Source organism: Pan paniscus, chromosome 9, assembly GCF_029289425.2.
Source record: "Pan paniscus chromosome 9, NHGRI_mPanPan1-v2.0_pri, whole genome shotgun sequence".
NCBI classification, from domain to species: domain Eukaryota; kingdom Metazoa; phylum Chordata; class Mammalia; order Primates; family Hominidae; genus Pan; species Pan paniscus.
Window position 1 is genome coordinate 10,483,162 of NC_073258.2, and position 23,338 is coordinate 10,506,499.

At 51.3% G+C, this 23,338-nt stretch overlaps 1 protein-coding gene and 1 long non-coding RNA gene across 4 annotated transcripts in view; both read left to right on the plus strand.

Moving 5' to 3' along the window:
• The window catches only part of TUB (TUB bipartite transcription factor), an 87,437-nt gene that overhangs the window by 40,795 nt on the left and 23,304 nt on the right, over positions 1–23,338 (plus strand). Inside the window, exon 1 of one of the 3 annotated variants that reach the window (XM_003818120.6) lies at positions 21,534–21,881. The exons of the other annotated variants lie outside the window; for them this stretch is intronic. Within the exon in view, the coding sequence (XP_003818168.1) occupies positions 21,844–21,881 (38 nt within the window). The 5' untranslated portion in view covers positions 21,534–21,843. Of the gene's footprint in view, positions 1–21,533; positions 21,882–23,338 lie in introns of those variants that run through there. 3 annotated transcript variants of the gene reach the window in all.
• LOC130540580 (uncharacterized) lies at positions 177–10,557 on the plus strand. The gene is made up of 4 exons (XR_008954573.2): positions 177–441; positions 2,436–2,594; positions 7,779–7,835; positions 7,966–10,557. It is a non-coding gene; the product is annotated as an uncharacterized LOC130540580 (long non-coding RNA).

A 23,338-nucleotide genomic window follows, 5' to 3' on the forward strand; every position in this document is an offset into this window, starting at 1 on the left:
GAGTTTAGGAGTGGCTGGAGCTAAGCCAGCCTGGAGGGGAGACAGCAGAGCAAGGCAGGAGAGGGGTCAGGGGGCAGGTCCTACAGCCTCATAAGCCTCATGGAAGAGCTTGGTTTGTATCCTTTGGAACGAGGAGCAGTGGAAAGAGCCTTGTCAGCAGACAAGTGACATGCTCAGGTTGGCTTTTAAAAGTGCAATGTTCCTGGAGCAGGCAGAACTGCAGTCAAGGAGACCAGAAGGAGGCTGGGGACATGTGAGGCCTCAATCCGGGCAGAGGCACTGGGGACAGGGGAGGGGACCGATAGGCGGGCTTCATGGGTGGAGCCACAGGCGAGATGAGGAGGGTTAGGGTGGGGTCTGGGTTTCTGGGGTGATGACTGAGTGAATGGCAGGACTATGCACTTTGCCAGAAAACAGGAGGAAGAGCAGGTCTGGAGTAAGGTGAGTTGCTTTGAACCTGGAGACTTAGAGGTATCCCTGGAGGGGCCCAGAGGCATTTGGGGCTCAGGGGAGCCATCAGGAAGTAGATTTGGGAGCCCCATGGATAGGTGGGAAAGCCAAGAGAGTGAAGAGGCCACCTGCGGAGAACACAGTCACAAGGGTCCAGAACTAGTGCTGAAGGGCCAAGAACTCAGGCCTGTCTGGACCTTGTTTCTTGAAGGGGTGCCAGATGCCAGGTCCCTCCGTGCAGGAAAACCAGAGAGTGGGCAGGAGAAGGTTGGAGGAGGTCAGAACCATGGGTGGGGTTGCTGGCCACCTCTGACTTAGGAGCTGGAGACCACAGTGGTTAGGAGTCATGGGGCCTCAGTTCTAGCTCCAGCCCTGGCTCTGCTACCAACTTGCTGTGTGACCTTTGGCAGATCTCTGCCCACTCTGGGCCTCAGCTTCTTCATCTGAAAATAAGAAAGCTGGACCATACCAGTGATTTTCAAATGACATTTGGAGCCCCAGGGTCACCCAGAAGCATCTCCAGGAAGCAGGAGTTGAGGGTGACGGGGAGGGAGAGACTGAGAGTGTGGAAATCTAGTCCCACCCTGTCCCCAGCTTCATCCAGAGCCACTTGCGTTTATGTTTTCTGTTAGCCCCTTCATGAAGGGATGTTTTCCAACTGATAACTACTGGGCCAGAGGATCCCTTATACTGTTGTACGTATTTGGGGTCTGTGAATCCTTGCCAACATAGAAGCTGCTGGAGTCTGAGGAATAACACACGCTGAGAAAACCAAGCATCATCATTACAGACACTGTGTGAACTCCCTGCCTGCCACCCACACAGCACTGTCACGGTTACGTCCATGCTTATGTAGGCCTGGGCTCTGCCTAGCTGCGGGTGATTTCATCAGTGGATGCCGCTCAGTTTGCCCCTGCCTGCTGGCTGGCTCGTCCCCAGCCCCAGGCATCAGGGTGCCCCATGGTGGGGCCTGTGTGGCCCTGGCCCTTCTCTGCTGCCCCAGGGCTGTGAAGCCACAGGTCGGCCCCCTCGTTCCTTGATGCTCTCTGTCCATTGTCTCTACAAATACAAAGAGAGTCTCTGAACAGGACAAAACACATTTCGTCCTTCCTTGGGCCTGGCATCAGCGACGATGCCACCTGTGTGGGGGAGGACTCAGTGGGTAGTGTCCTGGCTTCCCTTCAGCCCCACAGAGCTTCCCTCAAACCTTGCTGACAGCTGGGCGCTCTCAGTAAACTGAGGCAAGCCTGGGCCTAGACCAGTGTGTGGGGGCGTGTGCTGTGGGGAGGGAGGATGAGAGAGCTGGCCTCAGGATGGGGGTGGAAACACCCTGCGGTGCCTCTACAGGGAAAACCAGGTCCTTCAAGTCTGTGTGACCTCAGATCCCAAATAAGTCAATGCCGGCCTCCCCTCCCCGTCCCTCAGAGCAGGGCCTAGGAGTTGGGGAGGGGCAGCTTTGCACACCCCTTGCCCTGGGATCCTGGGGTGCAAGAGTAGGACGAGGACAGTCGGCTCAGAGGGGACAGAGATCTTGCTAGTTTGCTCTGTGCCCCTTTAGCCCACACTCATGTCCCTGCATACACTGGACCCTCCTATTGCCTGGAAGTTGTCCTGCCTCCTGCCGCTGCCCCTACCCCCTAAGAGATCCAGATCCCCAAATAAAGCCACACTGGACCCCAGGATCCCAGGCTTGGAGACAGTGCTTTTGGGGAACTCCAAGGTCCCCCAGCTCTCTTGCTACTTCAGGAACAGTTTGGAGGGGGGCCCAGTAGAAGTGACCCCCTCCCTGTCACCTACTCAACATCCCAGATAGGGCTCAGAAAGTTGCTCCAAAACTGCTGGGAAGAGACCCCACCCCTGGAGTTCCTTCCTGCTCCTCCTCCTCTGTTCTCGCTTCCCCAGGACTATGGAGGCTTCAGCCCGTTCTCACTCGGCAGGGTGGTTGGTGGGGCAGGGTGACGACTCTTGGTGTTTCCTGACAACAGGCTGGGGGACTCAAGCGCCAATGTGAAGCTGAAGAGCGTCCTGGAGACAGGGGGCGGTGAGACGGAGTCTGCCCAGGCCACGCCAGTGGCCGGGGTTTGGACCTGGGCCTGGGGAGGGTCGCTGTTTGAGAGGAGGACGCAGCTTTATAAAATGACTCCGTAAGTATGGCCTGGGCAGGTGGAGCCGCGGGCCCCCACTGCCCCACCTGGGACCACGGGCATGGACCAAGAGCTCCTGCAGCAGGAGACCCTGCCACAGGACGTGGGGAACCCAGAAAGCTTGGGAGGTTGCAGTCCTGGGGAGATACACATGCTTGGGCTGAGGCGGAGGCTGGCTCTTGGCCTCTAGGGAGCTAGGGAGCCAGGCGCTGTCAGGGGCCTGTGGAGGGCTCTCCCAGATGCTCTAGGCTACTGGGCAGGGCCTTCCTCTGAAGGGTGTGTGTGTGTGTGTGTGTGTGTGTACACATGAGGGGTTGCAGTTTCTACCATGGCTGCTGGCTCATGATAAGAGCCTTTTGAACCGAAGACCCCAGGAAGGCAGGCTCACAACCTTCTTTCTTAGGCATCAAAGGCCCTAGAACGGTGGTTTGCATCATGAGAAGCCCTAGGAATATTTTTAAAATGCACATTCCCAGGCTCTGCCCACAGGGACTCTAGGGCAGGGCCCAGGAATCTTTATTTTAGAAAGCTCCCTGGGTGATTCTGACAGGCTGCAGCTGGGGGAGGAAACCACTGCTCTTGGCAGACACCTACCCGGGGCCAGGAAGCCCAGACTCTGCCTACAGGGCCACCTTAGACACTCAGACGTTGTCTCTGGAAGGTGTTCAGGTCATCTGCACTCTCGGGGGAAGGAGAGGCCAACATACTCTTCGGTAACCTTTTCCTGAGGCACAGGAGAAAGCATGGAGCACAGAGTGGGCCCCAGAGGAAGGAAGGCTCAGGAAGGGGTGCGACAGAGCATCAGGGCCAGGGACTGCCCCATCACAGTGTCTGGGCCTGCTGAGGCCGGGGACCCTCACATCTGTCTCAGGGCCCAGCGCCTCCGGTCCACAGCAGCCCCTGTCCAGCCGCGTGTGTGAGCCCAGGTCCTCCTGCATAGACACGAGGAAAGAGAGATGAGATGTCAGAAAGGACTCCCTGGAGATGAGCGCACACAAGGACAGTTATGAAATCTCCTCCACGGAGTTCCTTGTTAGCATTTTAAATGTCTTCTTAAAAAAGAATTCAGTTAATTCAAAATGACCTTTAGAAAAAGAAAGTAAAATAAATGACCTTTAAAACCCTCATAATTGACATGAAGTTTACTGACTTAACTGAATTAACATGAAGGCAGCATGAAGTAGCCGACTGCACGTTTGCTTCCATGGTTGAAGCTGGAGTCAGGCCATCTGATTCGGTTTATTTCCCGTCTTGCCGGCCCAAGGATGCACATTCATTTTGCCCCAGACTGCACATGTCCACACCTCCTGGCTGTAAAGCATCCGGGAGTGTTCACTCGACCCAATTTGCTTAGTCAATGCCCAAGTGCTGAACCTTTGGGCTCCTTCCAATTTCTTGCTATTATAAATATCATGGCTATGAATATCTCTGTACAAATTACTTTCTTAGTATTTTACTGGGAGGCATTCCCCAAGTGGAACTACTAGGTTAAAGGGCATGAACAATTTTATAGTTCTTGTCACATATTACTAGATGGTTCTCCAGAAATATTGAGCCCATTTACTGTGACACCAATTATGTATAGCTGTCCCCACAGCCCTCCAGTATAAAGGTTCATCATTTTTATTTATTTATAGCTGTTTTATTTACTTTCTTTTTTCTCATTTTGCGATTTTGGTCAGGAGTGGTGTGGAAAGTTGTTTTAATGCCGTTGTTTCAATGATTGGTGACATTGGACATTCTCTGAAGGACTTTGAGAACCTCATAGGCGTCATTTGTCCCGCAGGGATATGGCAGGATCGGTTCTGAGTCTAAGAGCTGGATCAGGACTGGAAAATGGATAGCTCTGAGTTTTCAGACTTACTCAGTTCTCAGTCTCCCAGCAATAGGCCAGAATGTACATCAGGGCCATAGTTTCCAATGCTCTGAGGCTGAACAATGAATATGGTTTTAAAACAGCATCACTTGCCCCAGGGAGAAGACTGAGATGAAGGGGAGAAGGAGAACCCGTGGCCCCGTGCTTGTCCCCACCTTGATGGACTGTGCCTGAGCTCCACTGGACAGGCTGCACAGCCTCTTACCCCAGATGTGACCTTCTGGGTACACAGATTACCATGTTATGCTTGTGGCTGTGGCCATAGGGATAAACCAGATTTGGGGCTTGTAGTACACTTGCCTGTTGATCCTAATGAGCATCCAGGGGCTGCACCAAGAGTTTACCCAGTACCTGTAAAACCAGGGCTCTGATCGTGGCTAGAGAGGCCTGGCTGGGTAAGATCAGTAACATTTGTTGGGGTCTGGGCCCTCATGTCTTGGCTGAGGTCTAAGCATGAGGAGTTGTGGAAAAGGAGGCTGTTAGGGAACATTGACGTAAGTGGGGTCGAAGACTGTGGCCTTCAGATAATGACAGGGGCCTCCTCAGTGATACCAGGAACTCAAGGCAGAGACAGTGAGGGTCAGGGGCATGAAACCCAGTGATAGAAACTAGGTGCCATGGCTGTTGCAGACAGGGCCACAGGGCCTCCTGGGATCTCAGAGCAAACAGGCCAGATGATGAGGACAGTAAGTCAGGGCAGACATGGCTGGTGGGGCAGGAGGAACTAGCATAGGATTTGAAGTCAGCAATTTAAATCATGGTATCAAAGGACTCCGCAAACTTGGGAACAAATAGACAGCTATGGATACTCAAAGATATTGTTGGTAGGAGCAGAAGAGTGATTTGTGCAACCAAAGGAGGTCTTGGAGTCCCAGGGGCCTCTCCATGTTGAAGCAGGATGCTAGGGGATGAGAGGACACAGGGCCAATGTATAATATAGGTAGCAAGGCCCAGCCTCTTGGAGGAGAATTGGTGGAAGCTGGCCGGGGGATCATCATTCCAGACTACACCTGGACTTGGGAAGGGCCCCTGTCTGCAGAGGCCAAGCCAGGATCATGACCATCAGGCTAAGGAGGAAGTGTGCATGTTGCTGGGGTAGCAGGTGTCTTGGGCCCACTAAGGTCCTCCAGGCTTTGGGAAGGAAGCAGACTCCCTTTCCCTCTCATTCCTGGCCTGCTCCTCATGGGGCCAGGGCATTGGTGGTGCTGGAGCGGGTGGTAATGGACAGAGGAGACATGGCGTGTGCCCCAGGTTCCACAATGGGAGTGACACAGAGTTAAGAAGTGGTTTCGTGTGAGTCTTAGATTCAGGTAGGCCTATATCTTACTGTGTGACCTCAGTTCTTGAGCCTCGCTTTCTTTTCTCTAAAATGGGGATAGTCGTACCTGCCTTATAGGGCAGTCAAGAAGATTGAATGAGAAAATAATACATGACAGCACTCAGCAAGAATAGTTGTTAACAAATGTCAGTTTCTTTCCATTTGCCTCTTTTAGTACCTAGAGCAGAGTTGAGTGTATCTGTGGGCCCCAATAGGCCTCCACTCTGGACGAGGTGGAGGGTGAAGGAAGGGGCAGCATGCCCCCTGGTAAGCCTAGGGGCAGAGCTGGAAGAGCAGCTCTGCTTCAGGGTTTATCTGACCCAAGGGTAATGATGAATTTGGTGACGTGGAATAGTTAAAGTCTGGCAAGTTTCTGAGCCTCGATTTCCTTATCTGAAAAATAAGTTGTGTGTGGCCTTGTGACAGTGCGTGGAAAGCCCCCAGCACCACTCCTGCACATCGTAGGAGGTCTACACATACATGACAGTGTGGATTCTGTGGTTGCAGACACTCCTCTTGCCCTCAGAGTCATATCGCGGTGAAGCGTTTCTCTCTGTGAGCTCAGAGTCCAGCCTGGGGTTGGTCAGACATGAAATAGGTTGTGCATGGTGGTCAGTGCTTGGGCGGTGGCTAATCATGTCACCCCAGAGTTGGCCGAGGAGGAAGGGGCCCGGGGGGAGGCTGCCCTGAGGCTGTGGGGGCTCCAAGGGTACTGCCAGGGGAAGAATGGGCACTCTGCAGTTCTCTCCTCTAGCCCAGGGTGTTCTGAGAGTGTCCAGAACCAACAGGTCTGCTCAGACGCTGGACATGAGGTTCCACTTGGCACACAGCATGACAGCCTTTTCCCCTGCAGGAGCATTACCAGAGGCAGGCAGGCAGCATGGAGGTGAAGGGAATTGGAAGGGCCTGGCATGAGTCAGGAATGAGTGAGGATGGGGGCGAAAGCAACTCTGTGCAGTCCAGAGGGAGCTGGCTCTGGGTTCAGCCCCTGTACAGCTCCACAGCCTATGCCCTGACCCGGATCCCAGTCCCAGCCAGTTACTGTGCACAGGGGACTGAGTGATGAACCTCGTTCTCTGGAGGCAGCAGGGCTGTGCAGAGGGTCCAGACAACCTGGAGAGAGAGAGGCTGAAGCTGCCTCAGACTTCCCTGGGCAGCCACCCTGCTTGGGGCAACACTGCTCAGCAGCTAGAGGAGTCCAGAGTTCTGAATCCCAATCTGTCGCCTGCGAGCTGGAGACCTGGGGCAAGCCTAGCCTGTCTGACTCCTCCTGCCCTCTTCAGAGCTCACGCCTAGGAGAGGTGTACTAACTGCGGGTGTTTGAGGACTTCAGCACTGGTTATGGAAGCAGGTTGAAGAGTTGTGACGAGACCTGCACGAACAGCCTACCAGGCGTGCAGCCCCTGCACTTTGCAAATGACCTCTAGTCCTTGTCACCCTGGGACAACCCTGGATCTTTCTGGACCTGCCTGAATCCTCTGGATAACCTTTGCAGCCCATTACCTCCCCCAAATGCACACACATTCACACACACAGCCATCACCGTGTACAGATGGAGCTCCTTCCTCTCAGTAAGTTTCTGACCTCCATCCTGCCTCTCCCGCTCCAGGCAGCTCCACTCCCAGCTCCTGATCTGCTCCCATTCCTCCACCGTCTGGCCTCACCAAATACTGGTCTGTGAATGGCCCCACTCCGTAAGTCTGACACCAGTGAGGTCCAGCTTCTCCAGCTCATTCTTCTGGCTCCCCACCTCCTCCAGCAAGATTTAAAAATACTGAGCATGTGAGAGCCGGCACAGGGCATTGTTGCTCCCAGTTTCCTTTCTTGCTGAGTCAGGGTCTAGGAGAGCACCCACAGGGAGTCCTGCAGCCCCAGGTTTGGCCCCTGGCTCTGCTCCTCATGAGGTGTGTGAACTCAGCCAGTTGTTTTACCTTTTGAGACCTGCTTCCTGATCTATAAACTGGAAATAATAATAGTACCTTCCCTCCAGGCTGTCGTAAAGATTGAATGGGACCCTATATGCTGTTAGCATGGTGCCTCGCACAGGGTAAGCATTTAATAAATGTTAGCTACTGTTATTATTTTGTGCCTAACAAAATACTTAGAGTGAATGACAGGAAAAATTCTCCTCATGTATTCACTCGACAAATATTTATTAAACTCCTGTTTTCTTCCAGGCACTGTACTAGGCACTGGGGATACAGCAGGGAGCAAAACAGTGAAAACCCCTGTCCTCAAGGAGCTTCTATGCTGGATTCCACAGCCACACACTCAAGTCTTTGTTGTCAGCCCTCCTCTCCCTTAGTCTGCACCCTCCCCTGAGCCTCTGCCTCAGCCTCCTCCCGGGCTCAGGATTCCCTGAATTTCCCTCTCCTCACACATCCTCTGTCTAAGCTCCAGATGCACTTTTCCAGTCACTTGCAATGGGGTGACCTGCAGACACTCAAACCTGGCACATCTGAGTAGTAACTCACAATGCCCAACCCCTTCTCAAACCTCCAATCCCCTCTGGGTTCCCTGAGGAGCCACTGTCCAGACCCCTCTTCCTCCAACATGCAGCTCTTCTATCGCCATCACCACCATGAATAGAGCACTTAGTGCAAGCACCATGCTAAAAGCTTGTATTTATTAAATCATGGAATCCCCTGACGTCCCTAAAAACCATTCCACTTGTTTGCAGATAAGAAAACTGAGGCGGAAATCGTTAAACAGCCTTAGGTTACACAGTTAGGCAGAGCCCGGACAAAGAGCCCAGGCTCTCTGGCCTCAGTTGTGCTTTTCCTGCCGCTGTGCTGTCCTGCCTCGGGTCCCATGGGCTTGCCTCAGCTGTACCACTCACCTCAGGCCCCTCCTGGGCCGCATCTAGCTCTGCCCTGGGCTATTGAAGAGCCTGCTCACTGGTATCTCTAATTCCCTCTGGCTTCACCACAGACCCTGCTGCCAGGGCTGCCTATGATCCCCTCCCTCACAGGCAGGATCACTTCCCCAGCACCACCACACCCCTGCACCCCTGCAATTTCCCATTGTTTACAGGCAGCCTGGCCCTGTTCCAGACCAACTTCCCCAGTCCCATATAACCTCTCCAAGACCCTTCTTCTCCCTACTCATTCCCCACGTGTTACAGCCAGGCAGGCCATCCACCCCAGTGCTTTCCTAACTCCCGTGGCTTCCTCACCCCGTCTACCTTTACTGAGCTCTGTATCCTTTAATACCCAGCCTCAAAGGCCGTCTCTGCCGCAAAGCCCTGCCTGGTTCCCTGCCAGACTCCTCTGGCTCTCTCTGCTGTGCCCCCACGGGTCTTCACCTCTGGCTGGGTTGACTTCATACCACCTGGGATTATTGTTTGTTATCTGTGTCCATCTGTGTCCTCCAGTAACCCATGATCTTCACAGGCCAGTGCCCTGTGTTAGTCATCTCTGGGTCCCCGTGACTGACGGGGCTGGGTGCAGTGCGAGCCTCAGTACTGAAATGAACAGGGCCAGCCTACGAGGTCACTCCGCGATTTGGGGCAGGAAAGATCTGAGTTTCTTTCTGCACTCCCGTCGAGTCCTGCTGTAGAAACCACAAATGGGGAATGATCGTTGAATCCCAGAAGACTGAGCAGGAAGGGCCGCTGCAGGTCATCTGTGTTAATTCTTTATCTTTGAAATGTTGGAGTGAGGCCCAGAAATGAGAAAGACCTAGCCCATGATCACTCCACAGGGAGGAGTTGTGGTTGGAATTCAGACCCCTGGCTTCTAGCCCAGTGTGCTTTCTGCTTTGCTGAACCATTCCGTCTTTTCTTTGCTTTTTCTCTACACAAACCACCTACTACAATAACAATTGCTTATGCTGAAAATCAGCCCAGTCTCATAGCTCTGGAACCTCTCTTTGTCCCCTTCCAGATAACCACAGGACACTTTATTTTACACTTTTGTCATAATGATTTTACACTCTCATTTTTAAATTTAGTATTCTTTGTATTCTTTGGGGGGGGGGGATTAACCCTAAATTCTTGTAGAGAAATTAAGTTCTTAGAGTATATTTCTGGGTTGCTTGTTTTCTTCCATTGACGTTTCACACGACATTCCTGTCCACCGTCACACTGCTTCAGTTGTTGCAGATGTGTATTTTCCTATCTAATGGGATCGGTGCTCCTCTCATTAGCCGTCATCAGAAATGTCTTTTATTTTCCTATCTAATGGGATTGGCGCTCCTCTCATTAGCCGTCATCGGAAATGTCTTTGCTTTTCTTGCCTGTTTTGTTTGTTTTTGTTTTTTGCTGTTGTTTTTTTTTTCCTTCCAGATAATCTATACCTGGGTTATCTAGAGGAACTAGGGGCAGACGAGTAGCTTATCCCAGTCTGCCCTAATCATGGGCATCCACACAGGTCAGCTGAATTGGCCACTCTTAATTCATGGCTCTGAAAATGGTAAAAACGGCCATTGATTGAGAGAAACAGGCAAAAAAGAGAGTAGTGGGGGCACCAATTCCCTGACTACCCCAAACTCTCACTGCTGCCCACTAATCTGCCATCCTGGGATGTGGGGCAGGATGGCCGCACCGTGTGGGCATGCTCTCACGGGACAATGGAGGTGGTGTTGCTGATCGACACTAGCCAGCGAGGCAACATGGCCACACTGGCTTTCTTATCACAGAGCCCACGTTCACAAACCATCTTGGGGCTCGCCCTCCTTTCCTTAAATCATCACCACAGGGAAGCATAAAAAAAATCTCTGTACATTATCAAGTTTCAGAATCCCCTTGGAATTTTGCTTTGAACTAAATGAAGTCTCATTTTGGAAGAATGACTGTCTTTAAAATAGTCTTCCTATCATATAGAAATACATTAGGAATCTCCATTTCTTCAAGTTCTTTTTATAAATCTCAATTGCATTTTATAATTTTCTTTATATGAATCACAAATCAGTCTCATTGGTATTATTTTAAAACTTTTCATATGTAGTCTTGTACCACTGTAAATGAGATCTTTTTCATTCTCATTTTGCAAATGATAATTTTTTTATAGAAATGTTCTTGGCTATTTTTCCATCTTTTTATCTGGCAACTTTACTGAACTTTCTGATTCTGGGGGTTTTCTTGTTGATTCCCTTACATTTTCTCAGGTCCAGCACAGTAATCATGTGCAATAATATAAACCATGAGTCCTTTCTAACATAGTAGACTAATAACTGTTCATCAATGCCCCCCTCAGGAACTTTAAAGAAATACAAGTAGTTGGGCCCTCCTTGGTCCCCACTGAACCATAACTTCCGTCTCAGCCATAGGGCTTTGGCTTGCGGGGCAGGGATGGGAAGTGGATTCCAGACCCAAAAGTCTGCAAAGGTGGAGAAAGCCCGGCTTCTCTAAAAGCATACCAGTATAGCTACAGACCAGAAACTTCACTGCTTTGTAGGAACTTTTTGAAATTTTGGTCTGTGAGCAAGGGAAGTGAGTGAAGGATTTGAAGCAGCAGGTGCAAGGATAGATTTGCATTATGAAAAAATCACTCTCACTGCCATGTGAGAACAGACTGCAGGGGGGCTGGAGGGAAAGGGGGTGCAGATCATTATGTAACCACAGCTAACTCTTACCGCCTGTTTTAAGTGGTTTATATATATTAACTATTAAGTCCCCAGGACAGCCCAAGGCATACAGGCGGTTCATGGCAGAGTACATTTGAATTGTTCCTAAGCACTCATCACCTCGACTCTCTTTCACGGAGAGGGTGGGAGGGACTTCAGACCCACTTACGGAGTGCGTCCTGCGCTGCCGTCTGTCTTCTGGGTGTGTGACTCGGTGAGGGGTGGGTCCGTGCTCACCATGCCTTTTTCATAGGGGGAAGTCTAGCCTGAGTGTCCTGTACACTGCTCTCCCAGGGAAGTGGGAGTGGGAGGTGGGAAATGTGTATCCTTTTAACATAAATTATCAGATGGGGCCCATGATAATGGAGCTCTAGTGATGTTGGGTGCCTTGGACCTTATCTAATCCAACCCCCTCATCTTATACACTGACACACTAAGGCCAAGGAAATTGGGAAGGCACTTCTTGATGGTCATATAGGAGGCTGGGGACTTAGGCCTAAACTTGGGATTCCTGACATCCAAGACACTAATGGTGTTTTTAGATCAAGTGAGAACATGGGCCTACAACATCAGCAAATGTCTGGTCACCTGTAAGGAGCAAGGGAAGTTTTATATGAGATTCATGTCCTTCACCAAACCGCTTCAGTTGCCTGTCAGAGCCAGGAGGATGGGGTGGAATACAGTTCAGAATAGTCAGGCTGAGATGCAGATATGGGGAGCCACAGCATGACAGAGAGAGCTGGGGTGTGTTCGGTGCAGGGCCAGGAGGCTGGGGCCAAGCAGAGGATGACCTGAGCTAGAGGAACACACAGTGGCCCGAGGCCCCTCCCACTGGGGAAGAGAGACCTCTGAAGTCCATCTGAGGGCCAACCCAACTTGCCTGTCTCCAGGGAGACCCCAGAAATCCTCAGAAGTGTAAGGGCTGGGACAGGGCCACCTGGCATGAGATGTCCAGCTCAGAATCCCAGGGCCTCGTCCTGCTAAGCTGAGCCCCCATCCTCAGAGCTCCCACCTGTGCCTTCCTCAGGATGGAGGTACAGGAAGGGGCCACTCTGCAGCAGCGGAGAGGGTGGTGACAGCTCAGCAGACACAGAGACATGGAGAGCAGGTGGGCTGTGATCGGACCAGGAGTCGGGAGAGAGACACAGTGATGCAAAGGACGCAGAGGGGGAAGGAGGCAGAGGTGGGTACTGCCCCACAGCCCCACCACCCCTGGGCGTGATCTCACCTGAGGAAGCCTAGAAGGAGTCTTCACGCATCGCCTCCTCCAGGCCAGAGCTCAGCTTGGAGATGCAGAGGGGGAAGGGACCCTCTCCCTTCCTTCCCTTCCTCCCTCCTAGAGCCTAGGCAGGGCAGCAGTGGTGGGACCACCTGTTCTTACCCTCATCTGCGGTGGGCGGCGGAGGCCCCATGGCACAGGCTTAGCGAGGCTGAGTAAATCCTTGCTGCTGTGACCACCCACAGTGCTTCTGCTTCCTTCTGTATAATAGCTCCTCGGGGAGCTGCCAGCAATCAATGAGACAGTACGAGCGAGCACTTAGCACAGTGCTGGCCCTGTGTGAGGGCTCAGTGAGTGGGAGCTCTAAGTACTAAATGTTGTCCCATCTCCGTGGTGCTTTGGACTTGCAGCACAGCATTCACAGACACACGTCCCTTCTCAGTTCATCCTCACACACTATGTGCAGTAGGCAAGGAATACGTTGTCTCCAATCAACAGATGAGGAAACTGAGGCGAGCCTGGGGAAAGTGGTCTCTGGTCACCCAGTGAGTTAGCAGCAGAGAGGATAAGAATTCAGCTCCCCTCAGTCTTGTGTGTTTTCACAGCTGTGTTTCTTACATAAAATACAAGAATGCTAACACAAAAAACAATAAAGCGAGAATTCTCACCTTATTTCAGAGTTGAGTAAACTATAATCATCTTCTTTTGTCTCCTAACAGCCCTGCTTTAAAGAGTCAAAATATCAGAGAACGTTTAGTGCTAAAAGGAGCCTTAGAGACAGTCCCACTCTCTCTCATGAAGCACAGAGAGGGGACATCCTCACTTAAGGTCGCACAGCACATTAGCAACTTAGTGTTCTTTCCTCTATAGCTGCTGCCTCCATAGGTCTTGGAACTTTTATCCCCACTTCAGAGTCTGGAAAACTCAGCCCACAGCTTGACTCCAATCCCATAGCACCACCTTTTTTGGGACTCTGCCTCCTCAGTGGTGGCTCTAGATCCTGATATTTAGAATCAGCAGCAGCAAAAGGGAAGGGCCATGGAGCAAAAAGGTGGTGTGTTGGGAGTAATAAATTTTCAAAGAGTTTAAATTGCATTTCAGGGACTGATTCCTCTTGCTGGAGAGATTGGTTTGTGAATTCAGAATAGGATTCTTTAATATGCATTTCACATTTTAAATAATCATGGTTTTCTTAGAGCAGGGAGAAAAACAGGTCAAAAACACAAACTCATAGGCTTTTCTGAAAGGTTACAAAATAAAATGTTCTTTGCTGGAGGATATAAAGGAAATGGCTCTTGTTTGACAAAGGAGAGGGCTCTGCTAGATAAATTCTGCATTTATGAATAAATGAAAGCTCTCTCCCGCTCTTCCTGATCAGCTTAATTCCTTGTTGCCTATCTGCAAATCCAATAATGCTGGTGAAACAAACCCCTCGTGGAGGCTGAGCACAGGGGCCTGAGCGCTCAGCCTCAGAACCACTCTTTCTATTTATAATCTCAGCCTGTGCTCCCCAGAGAGCTGGGCTTAGATGCCCCCTGGGCAAGTGGGCAAGAGGACTTGCTGGGAACAGAACCTTCCCCGGGTCAGAGACCCTGTACTCCAGCCCTGGGTCTCCCTGCCTAGGAAGCACTCAGCAAATGCCTCAGAATAGGTAAAGAGCAGGTATTACGGTTCAGCATCATCCTTCCTGCACTTCCTCTGCTCCCTTCCAAGATAAATAACCAGGCTAAGAATTGCAGGTGTTTCTTGCAGCCAGTTGGCTATTGTCTTAGTGACACACCATATTACACTAGGCAACTGAGGATATGTCAACTCGTAAGGCGTTACTATATATATGTGTGTTTTTTTTTTTTTTTTTTACCAAATCTATTTTGTACCAATAGTGTGTGTTTATTGTCTGTCTTCTCTTAACATCGGGGGTGGGGATGTTGTCTGCACTGTTCAGGGATCACTAGGAGGTCTTAGGGGCCAAAGCTGGAGCTAAGAGGAGGTTCAAACACCTGGAAGAAGGGGCCGCCTGGAATGGAGGATGTGGCCCCTAGGGTGGCAAAGCTGAGACACTGGACTGTGTCTCTCACTCTAGGCATCTTTGTATGAAACCACATATGTGTCAGCTGGTGGGGCTTTTCTATAGAGCATTATACTCACCTAAAATATTGTATTCCATCTCATAAATCCATTACTTTGTCATTAAAAATTCTCTATAAGGCTGGGTGCGATGGCTCACACCTGTAATCCTAGTGCTGTGGGAGGCTGAGGCAGGAGGGTTGTTTGACTGAGGAGTCCAAGACCAGCCTGGGAGACATAGCAATACTCAATCTCTACAAAAGATTTTTTAAAATTAGCCAGGTGTGGTGGTTCACACCTGTAGTCCCAGCTACTCTGGAGGCTGAGGCAGGAGGATCACTTGAGCCCAGGAGTTCAAGGCTGCAGTGAGCTACAATAGCGCCACTTATACTACTCCAGCCTGGGTGATAGAGTGAGACCTCGTGTCTTTTTTTTTTTTTTTTTTTTGAGACGGAGTCTCGCTCTGTCACCGAGACTGGAGTGCAGTGGCACAATCTTGGCTCACTACAACCTCCGCCTCCCGGGTTCAAGTGATTCTCCTGCCTCAGCCTCCCAAGTAGCTGGGATTACAGGTGCCCACCACCACGCCCAGTTAATTTTTGTAATTTTAGTAGAGACGGGTTTGCCATGTTGCCCAGGCTGCTCTTGAACTCCTGGCCTCATGTGATCCACCCACCTCAGCCTCCCAAAGTGCTGGGATTACAGGCGGGAGCCACTGTGCCAGGCCAACCCTGTCTCATAAAAACAAAAATTCCCCATAAAGGATGCTTAGTGATCCATCCTATGAACACTGAATTATTTACTTAACGGAGTCCTAATTAATAGACATTTTGTTTATCTTCCCCCAGCCAATTTCCCCTATTAGCAATAAAGTTTCCATCAGTATCTTTGTACATAAACTTTTGACTTCGTTTTCAATTTCCTTTGACTAGTTTTCTAGAACAGGAATTAATGAGTCAAAGGGCTAAGGCGCCCATCATCTGGTTTTCTCTGGAGGAAGGTAGTTCTCTGGGCTCTACAATGCTCATCTGCCTGAATCTGAATTTGAACTCTATCACTTCTTATCAGTGTGACTTTCAGCAGATTATATATAACCTTTTAGTTGCTTCATTTGTAAAATGGGGATTATAATAGTACCTACCTTGAAGTGTTGCTCTGAGGATTAAATGGGAGAAGTGATGTGTAATTGTTAAGTTGAATAGGCATAGGCATGACTCATGAGATGTAATCATAAAGCAAACTTTATTTTTGTCTCCCACAGTCTCTTTAAATTTATTCTATAGGGCTGTTTTCTCTTCTAAAATTATATTAAATTTAGGGTAAGTCCCATGACTTTTCTGACCATTTTCAGGTAACTAGAGGTTGTCTTGTCAGTAATTAATGCATCCTGTCTGCTATAATAAAAAAAAAATCTTGAAACGTCAGAGTTACACCATCTCTTTCCCAGCACAGTCTGCTGTAGGCCAGCTGCCTGTGGGGACCTTGCACATGACAGTCCTGACCCTTTCCAGGGTCCAAGGTGGAGGGGCAGGGAGGTAGGAGAGGAGATGGTTGGGAAAGGTCTTCAATGACTGTACTCTGATGAGTTGCTGTCCCGTTGTTCTCTGGGCCCTTTCTCTCACTGGGCTGTTTTTGTGGGTTGGTGGAGACCACCCCATCGCTGGAGTCTCACCCTGCACCTCCCTTGATGAGGCTGATACTTTCTCCCCGTAGCCGATCCTATGGTTTCTTTCTCAGGCTCTGGGAAACCTGGTCTCCCTCAGTGTCACCTCCTCCCTTGGAGGAGCCCTCTTGTCCTGGATCTAAGACAGTCACATCTGGCTCTCTTGCTGGGTCCTACCTCTGTCCACAAGAGACACTCATGTGTGCTTTGCCCTGCAAACCAGGGCTTCAGGCTGATCCTGAAGCAGCAGCACTCTTGCTGCTCTTTGGATTTCTCCACTGTGGCACCGAGACCATTGTGGCCACATATCAACTGACTTAGGGGTCTCCTCAAGGCCCCACTGTCTGGCTTTGAGGTGAAGGTGATAGCACCCTGTACCCCTCCCATTTATTTGGGATCATTGGACCCCAAAGGCTGTCTCTGAAATTCATTCTAAACCTCCAACAACCTTTTTTCAACCTCTCTCCCATTTTGTATGCATTAGAGATGGGTGTCAGCTAATGGCATGGACCCAGGTTTTCGCCACCTCTTTTCCAAGAGGTGTATCCCACTTCACTTTGGAATGTGGTATCTGTTCATTTGGAGCCCCAAGTGGATCCTAGACTGGAAGCATCCCATCTCATCCTCCCATTGCCATATTTGTCTTTATGAAACACACAGAGGAGCACCTGGCATAGAGCATGCACTCAACAAATGATAGCTGTGTATGATCCAGGCTCACGGGCTCTCTAGTTACATTCACCTCATAACCATTCGATCTGGTTTTATTCCTATTACTTTGTTTTATGCCCTATGCATTTTATGTTTCCTGTAGATTATGCTTTTGTGTGTTTGTGTGTGTGGAAATGATTTGCTATTATTTTCAGCAGTGATTTGGAAAATAGACATTGCTTTTAATTTTACTAGTGGTTGACCTACATTTTTCTTCAGACATTGTAAGCCTATTTATCTCAATCATCAACAGTGGTGCAATGCTCTTTGTATATTCTGCAGTTATTTAAATGGGAATTACAGAGGGCTTTATCTGGCCACCCATAGTTATGCTACCATCTTGCCATGATGTCTACCCACAGCTTCAAAATGGCACTTGACTCTGTTTTAGGGCTGGCTCATCTTTGTCCTGGACTTTACTCATAGCTGTCTAGCAGTTTGCCATACCACTAGCCTTTCTCCCGCAATCCTCCATTCTGCTCCCAATTATTTCTTTCTAAAGGTTACATCTGGGCAGATTATTCTTGGCTTAAAACCTTCTAGTGGTCCCCCATTGGGAACCACATCCTTAGAACAGAGTCTATAGGATATTTCCAAATTATAGGATAATTGCAAACGCCCTAGCTTGATGTTCAGGATGACATATGACCTGGCCCTGCCTTAACTTTCTAGGCCCATTTCCTGCCACACCGAACCATTCACCTATTGGTTGAATGCTGCCATGCTGGTTTGCACCTTGGTTTTCAAGTGCATTGGGCATGTACTCTCATGTCTGCATAACTTTGCTCTTGTCATCCTCTGTCTGTATGGCCCTTTGGTAAAAGACCCTAGCACAGTGCCCGGTCAATTGTAGAATCTCAGTAACTGTTACGTTTCCCTCTTCCTTTGTTATCAGCTTATCAATATCCTATTCATCTTTCAGGGCCCAACACAACCATCATCCTTTTCTACTCTTGGGAAGGCTTGTCCTAACCTTATCTCCCCACTTCTAGGGACTTCCATTGACTGCCTCTTTTCTGTGTCCCCTTGCCCCCAGCACATTGTACACCTGTGTTGTAACACCAACACCTTAATGTAGGGTACAGTCATTATTTCTTCCTATCTCCCTTGCCAGACCGAAAGCTCCCTGAGAGCAGCCATGCACCTGACCCCCACTAAGGCCACTGCAGCCCTGCATCAGCCTTTGAGGGGCTAGTTGATGTTTGATTGATTTGAATTGCCTTCCTCAGACTGCAAGGTCACAATGCCAAGCCAACAGACAGGGCCCAATTTGAATGGATATCATTTATCATTCATATCCCTTTGCTTCCAAAATTGACTAGAGATGGCCCACACTCAATAAAAATGTCACCTTAAGTATAGCACATATAAGACTCCATATAGGTGGCTAAGTCCCAAAATGCTAACCTTCTTCCCTGGGTGAACTGATTCTGCTTGGGAGGGGGGGTGGCCCTGGGGTCCTCAAGCTCAGGTGGCAGATGTGAGGGTCTCTGTTGGGCTGCTTCACTCCCCATGCATTCCTTCACTCCCCCTCACAAACATTTCATCACCACGTTTGAAAATGCCTAAAATGCAAACAGGATGATTTAAATTCATAGCAAATATCTTACCCTTGCAGGATTTGGGCAGGTGGTGAGGGAGGCATGTTGGGATTGCTGTGTGGTGGTGTTTCAGTCCAGATAACCTTGTTCCTGGGGCTAAATTTGAAAAGCTTATGCCCTTCTTCGAGGGTCACGGTTACAGTGCAGTTGTAAAAATATAACTTTAATCATGGCCTAGTATAATATACATCATATGACTTTCTGGAGTAGCTTTTTGATGGAAGCCAAGGACGTACACTTAAAATGTCAACCACGGAAGTCATTTGAGTGGAAAAAGCCATCATGCATTCTGAGTAGAATGTTAACACTCATGCACTCCATGGAACTCGAAGAAGCACACACATCATTCTCTTGCACGCATACCATCCAACAAATGTTCTTGTGCAGTCCTGTTCAGACTGCAGGGCCATCTCTCACACACATACACACATTTCTGCGTACACTGAAACAGTCCTGCTGCCCCCAACTTCCCATGCACACACACACTCAAGGCATACACTGGCACACAGTCTCTTGTGTGCCAGTGTATGGGACTCACACAACCCATGTGCATACACACATGTACACACATACACACTCATATTCATGCATACACTGGCACTCAGTCCCACTGGCTCCCCCACATGTACACACACTCACACTCATGCATACACTGGCGCTCAGTCCCATGGTTCCCCCACATCCCATGTACATACGTAACTTCTGCAGAAAGAGACTTGGAAAGCCATCTTACTTCTGCACCTCACTCTGCCTCCAGATTTTGCTCCCTTAGGACAGAGCCTAAACTGTCTATTTAATAGATTCAATTACTCCAGGCTCCTGAGACCTTCCAACTAAATTCTGATTGCTTTAAGGTGTCAGGTAATTTGGGAATAAAGGGAGGAAAACAGCTTCAAATTCTTGAAGGGAAAGTCTTTTAGACTCTAGCTGTCTCTGACATGGTAGCTACTAATTGCAACTCAGGAAGGGGTGGCCTGGAGGGCGCGGCCTCCAGGGGTCAAAGCTTCTGATCTCTAGGCAAGGTTCTGCCCTGAAGGACAGAGGCCTCTGGGGCAATGCTTTGCTGCTCTGCTGCGGTCTCCAGGGTAGGGACCAATCTCTGCTGCCCTTCCTGGAAGGCCAGCAGAGTCCAGGCCAAGCATCCCAGCAGGCAACAAAACAGCCCTGCTTTCTGCCTTCTGCACCCCACTCCCAGGTGTTTTATTTTGTCTGCTCTCTGTCCCCAGTGACAGTGATAGCTCTTGGAGGTTGATAAATAATCAGAGGTCATAGTGTTCAGAGAGCATCAATGTTGTGCCCGACAGAGATGGATCTGACCTGTCCTGAGCTCCAGAAGCCTGGAGAGAGAGGCCGTGTGTGTGTGCATGCGTGTGTGTAGGTGTGTGTGTGCGCGTGTGTGTAGGTGTGCGTGTGTGTGTGCATGTGTGTAGGGGTGTGTGTGTGTGCACTACATGAACTGTGATTGGCCAAAAGGAGGCTGAGGGTAAGTGCTGTAGACCCAGACCTTTTGGGTGTGAATGCTAGCTTCATCATTGACCAGCTGTGTGACTTTGGGCAAGATCCTTGCCTTCTCTGTGACTCAGTTCCTCTGCTGTGAAATGGGTATGCTAATGGTGCCTACCTTCTAGGGTGGCTATGAGGATTGAACGAATTATAACATGTACGTAGCACCTAACACAGCTCCTGACGCCCAGCAAATAATCCAAATATTGTGGTTATTGTGTTTTATAATTAATGGGCAAGAGAAGGCAAGGCTGAAGGGCTGGGAGAGCCCTGGGGTGGGGGTCTGGCTGTGGCCCCAGGGCAGCAGGATGAGCCCCCTCCCTCAGCCCACTTGGCTGTTCTCACACTCTCTGCGGGGCAGTCCTGACCGCCTATTTGTCATCAGAAGATCGCCGCACAACACTCTTCTGGCGCGGCTGGCGCGGCAGAATCCAGGATGCACACGAGGACGCCCACGGGGCGTGTGGGGACCGTGCCCCTCCGCAGACCTCTCCCTGATCGCCTGCTCCACACGCAGGCCTTGGTGACCCCTCAGGCTGCTGCTGCTTGCTTCCGCCCGCCCTGCTGTGGGTCCCGTACCTTCTCAGTGTGCCATGCCTTGCATTCAAGCTGGTCCTAGTCACAGCCAGGACCTCCTCAGCGCGCAGAGACTTTCAGATGATCTTTGTAGAGGTTTTTGCCTCCGGTTAACTGCGCCCCTTAGGAAGGGCTTTGGAGGACACAGATCACAGAACAGTTGCAGCTCCACCACTTCCTAGCTTTACGGCCTTGGGCATCTCAGCATTCCTATTCTCTGGGTTATAGGGATATGATGTTTGTCTCTCAAGGCTACTGTGGAGATTACATATTAGAAATTTGCAAGGGCTGGGAATGCAATAGACAGTAAATGTTCCCCTTCCCTTGACGCTATAGCGTAGATGGGAGGGAGCCACTGCTGAGGAAACACCTCCTTAACCCAAAGACAGAGGGTTCCCCAGGCGGGGGAGTGGGAACTCGGAGGTGGGGGTGAGGGAAGGCCAACCTCCACGCTTCGGCCCGGAGTTTCCCCCGCCTCTTCCTGCACGACTGGATTCCTTCTCCATCCGCGCCTCCGGCCCGGTCCCTGCCCCGCCAAATCCGCGCATCGGTTTCCCATCCCATAGCGCAGATAGGTAGGGCAGGTACATAGGGAGGTGTTCGAATGATCCCCGTTTCACAGAAGACGAAACTGAGGCTGGGAGGCCTGGGGACTGGCCCGGCTGCAGCGCCGCCGTTAGCCGAAGGTGGGAGCCGGCGCGGTCACGCGCATGGAGCGTGGATCGCGACGATTTCGGGGGAGGGGGCAAGGGCGCTCCGCAGGCCCTGAGCCGGCCCGGGGGTGGGGTCTCTGCGGGGCGGGGCGGGGCGGGGCGGGGCGAGGGAGAAGGGGCCGGCGGCCGCTGCCACGCAGTACTCCCGCCTTGGCGCCAGAGGGGCGCGGGACGGTGCGGTCGGCCTCCCCGCCTCCACGCGCGCGCACGACCCGCGCACTCCCGGAGCTTCGCCCATCTCGCCGCGCCGCGCAGGCAGCCGCTCGCAGAGCCAGCAGCCGGGGGCCCTGGCGTGCAGCGCGGGCCTCGGCGGGGCCCAGCGCCCCGGCCCGGGAGGATGCGGCCCGGGGCGGCCCGGGAGCTGAGCAGGGCCCCCGCGCCGGCCCCTCCGGGCCCCGGCCTCCAGAGCCGCAGCCACCGCCCCGCCCCCGAGAGACATGACTTCCAAGCCGCATTCCGACTGGATTCCCTACAGGTACGCGGGCGCCGGGCCGGGGCGCCCACCACTCCCGACTCGGGACGTAAGCTGGCTGGGGATACGCGGCCGGGGCGCAGGGCACCGCTGCCCTCTCCACCTATCCCAGCACTGGGGCGCGGGTTGGAGTCGCTGGTCTTTCCTCCCTCAACTTTGAGGGCCCCTGCGGACTGCTCCCGCCTGCCCCGCTCCACCCGCTTATCTGCCAGGGTTGCTGGAAGGGGCCTGTGTGGGCCTTGTTGGGTCAGGCAGCACCATGTGGCCGCCTGGGGAAGGAGTCCACACTGCTCTGAGCCCCCTCCTAGGCCCAGAACCCCAGTCACACGCCTGTGCAGGGTGCGCGCACACGCTCATACATCTGCACGCATGCACCCACAGGACGTCCCTGCCTTGGGCCAAAGACGCTCCTGCTGGTCGGTTCACACTCTCAAAGCATGGATCCGTGAAGACAGTTATTCTGAACCAAGTGGTCATATGGACATGCACTCGTATATTCTACACACAAGAATTCTTGGGCTCACAAAGATACATGCCTGCATATCTATGCACGTCCACCTCCTGTATCTGGAGAATAACTGACACCTGCTTCTCACTCACAAGTGCTACTCATTCTCTTTCAGACACTGAATAATCATCTACTTGCTAGCAGGTCTATACCTAGACACACACAGGACATAGAACTGCCCTCACATGCAGAAAAGCACTCAAGAATCCAGGCACACTCAGGGAAGCCCACCACCCTCTGCTGCCAGGCACTGTGGTCTATCTCAAGGATGGCTGGGCTTTCCCATTTGCCTGGGAAGGGGGCGGGGAGGTGGTCTCTGGGGGCCCCTCACAGGTGCAGGTCTTTCCCTATCCACTCTACTTCATTCTATTACCAAGGAAGGGAGCTCATCGCCATGGCAGCGCCAGATTCTTGGCCACCCATTGGCTCCTTGGTTGCCATGGGCTACGGGGCTGTCTCTGTGTAAAAAGGGTGCTGGACTGCTGAGGCCCACTGTGTTATTGCCGACCCAGGTGCACGTGCTAGCGGACGGCAGGATGAGATCCTCAGGTCCCGCCTTGTAACACAGCTTGCTCTCTGTTAGAGCCTCATACCAGTCACTGACAGAAAATAGTTCTGACAGGGCTCTTCTCTGAGTCTGTCCAGACAGCGTCCCAAATGGAAACCAGCTGAAACCGCCCAAGGCTTGTTAAAAGCAGATCCTTCTGAAAACAGGCACGTGGCCTGGGAACTCAGGGTTTCTCTTGAGAATTGTTACCTCTAATCTCAGCTCCTGTGGGGGATTCAGGGGTTTCTAGGTTATTTTGTGTCTCTCCCCACAACCACCAGCAACACCCTCACACGTGCGCACATACAAGTCACCCACAGGCTCTGCTGCAGACACATGTAGTCACACTTCAGTCTCACATGGATTAGGGAGCTGTTTCCATCATGGAACCAGGGACTGGGGCTG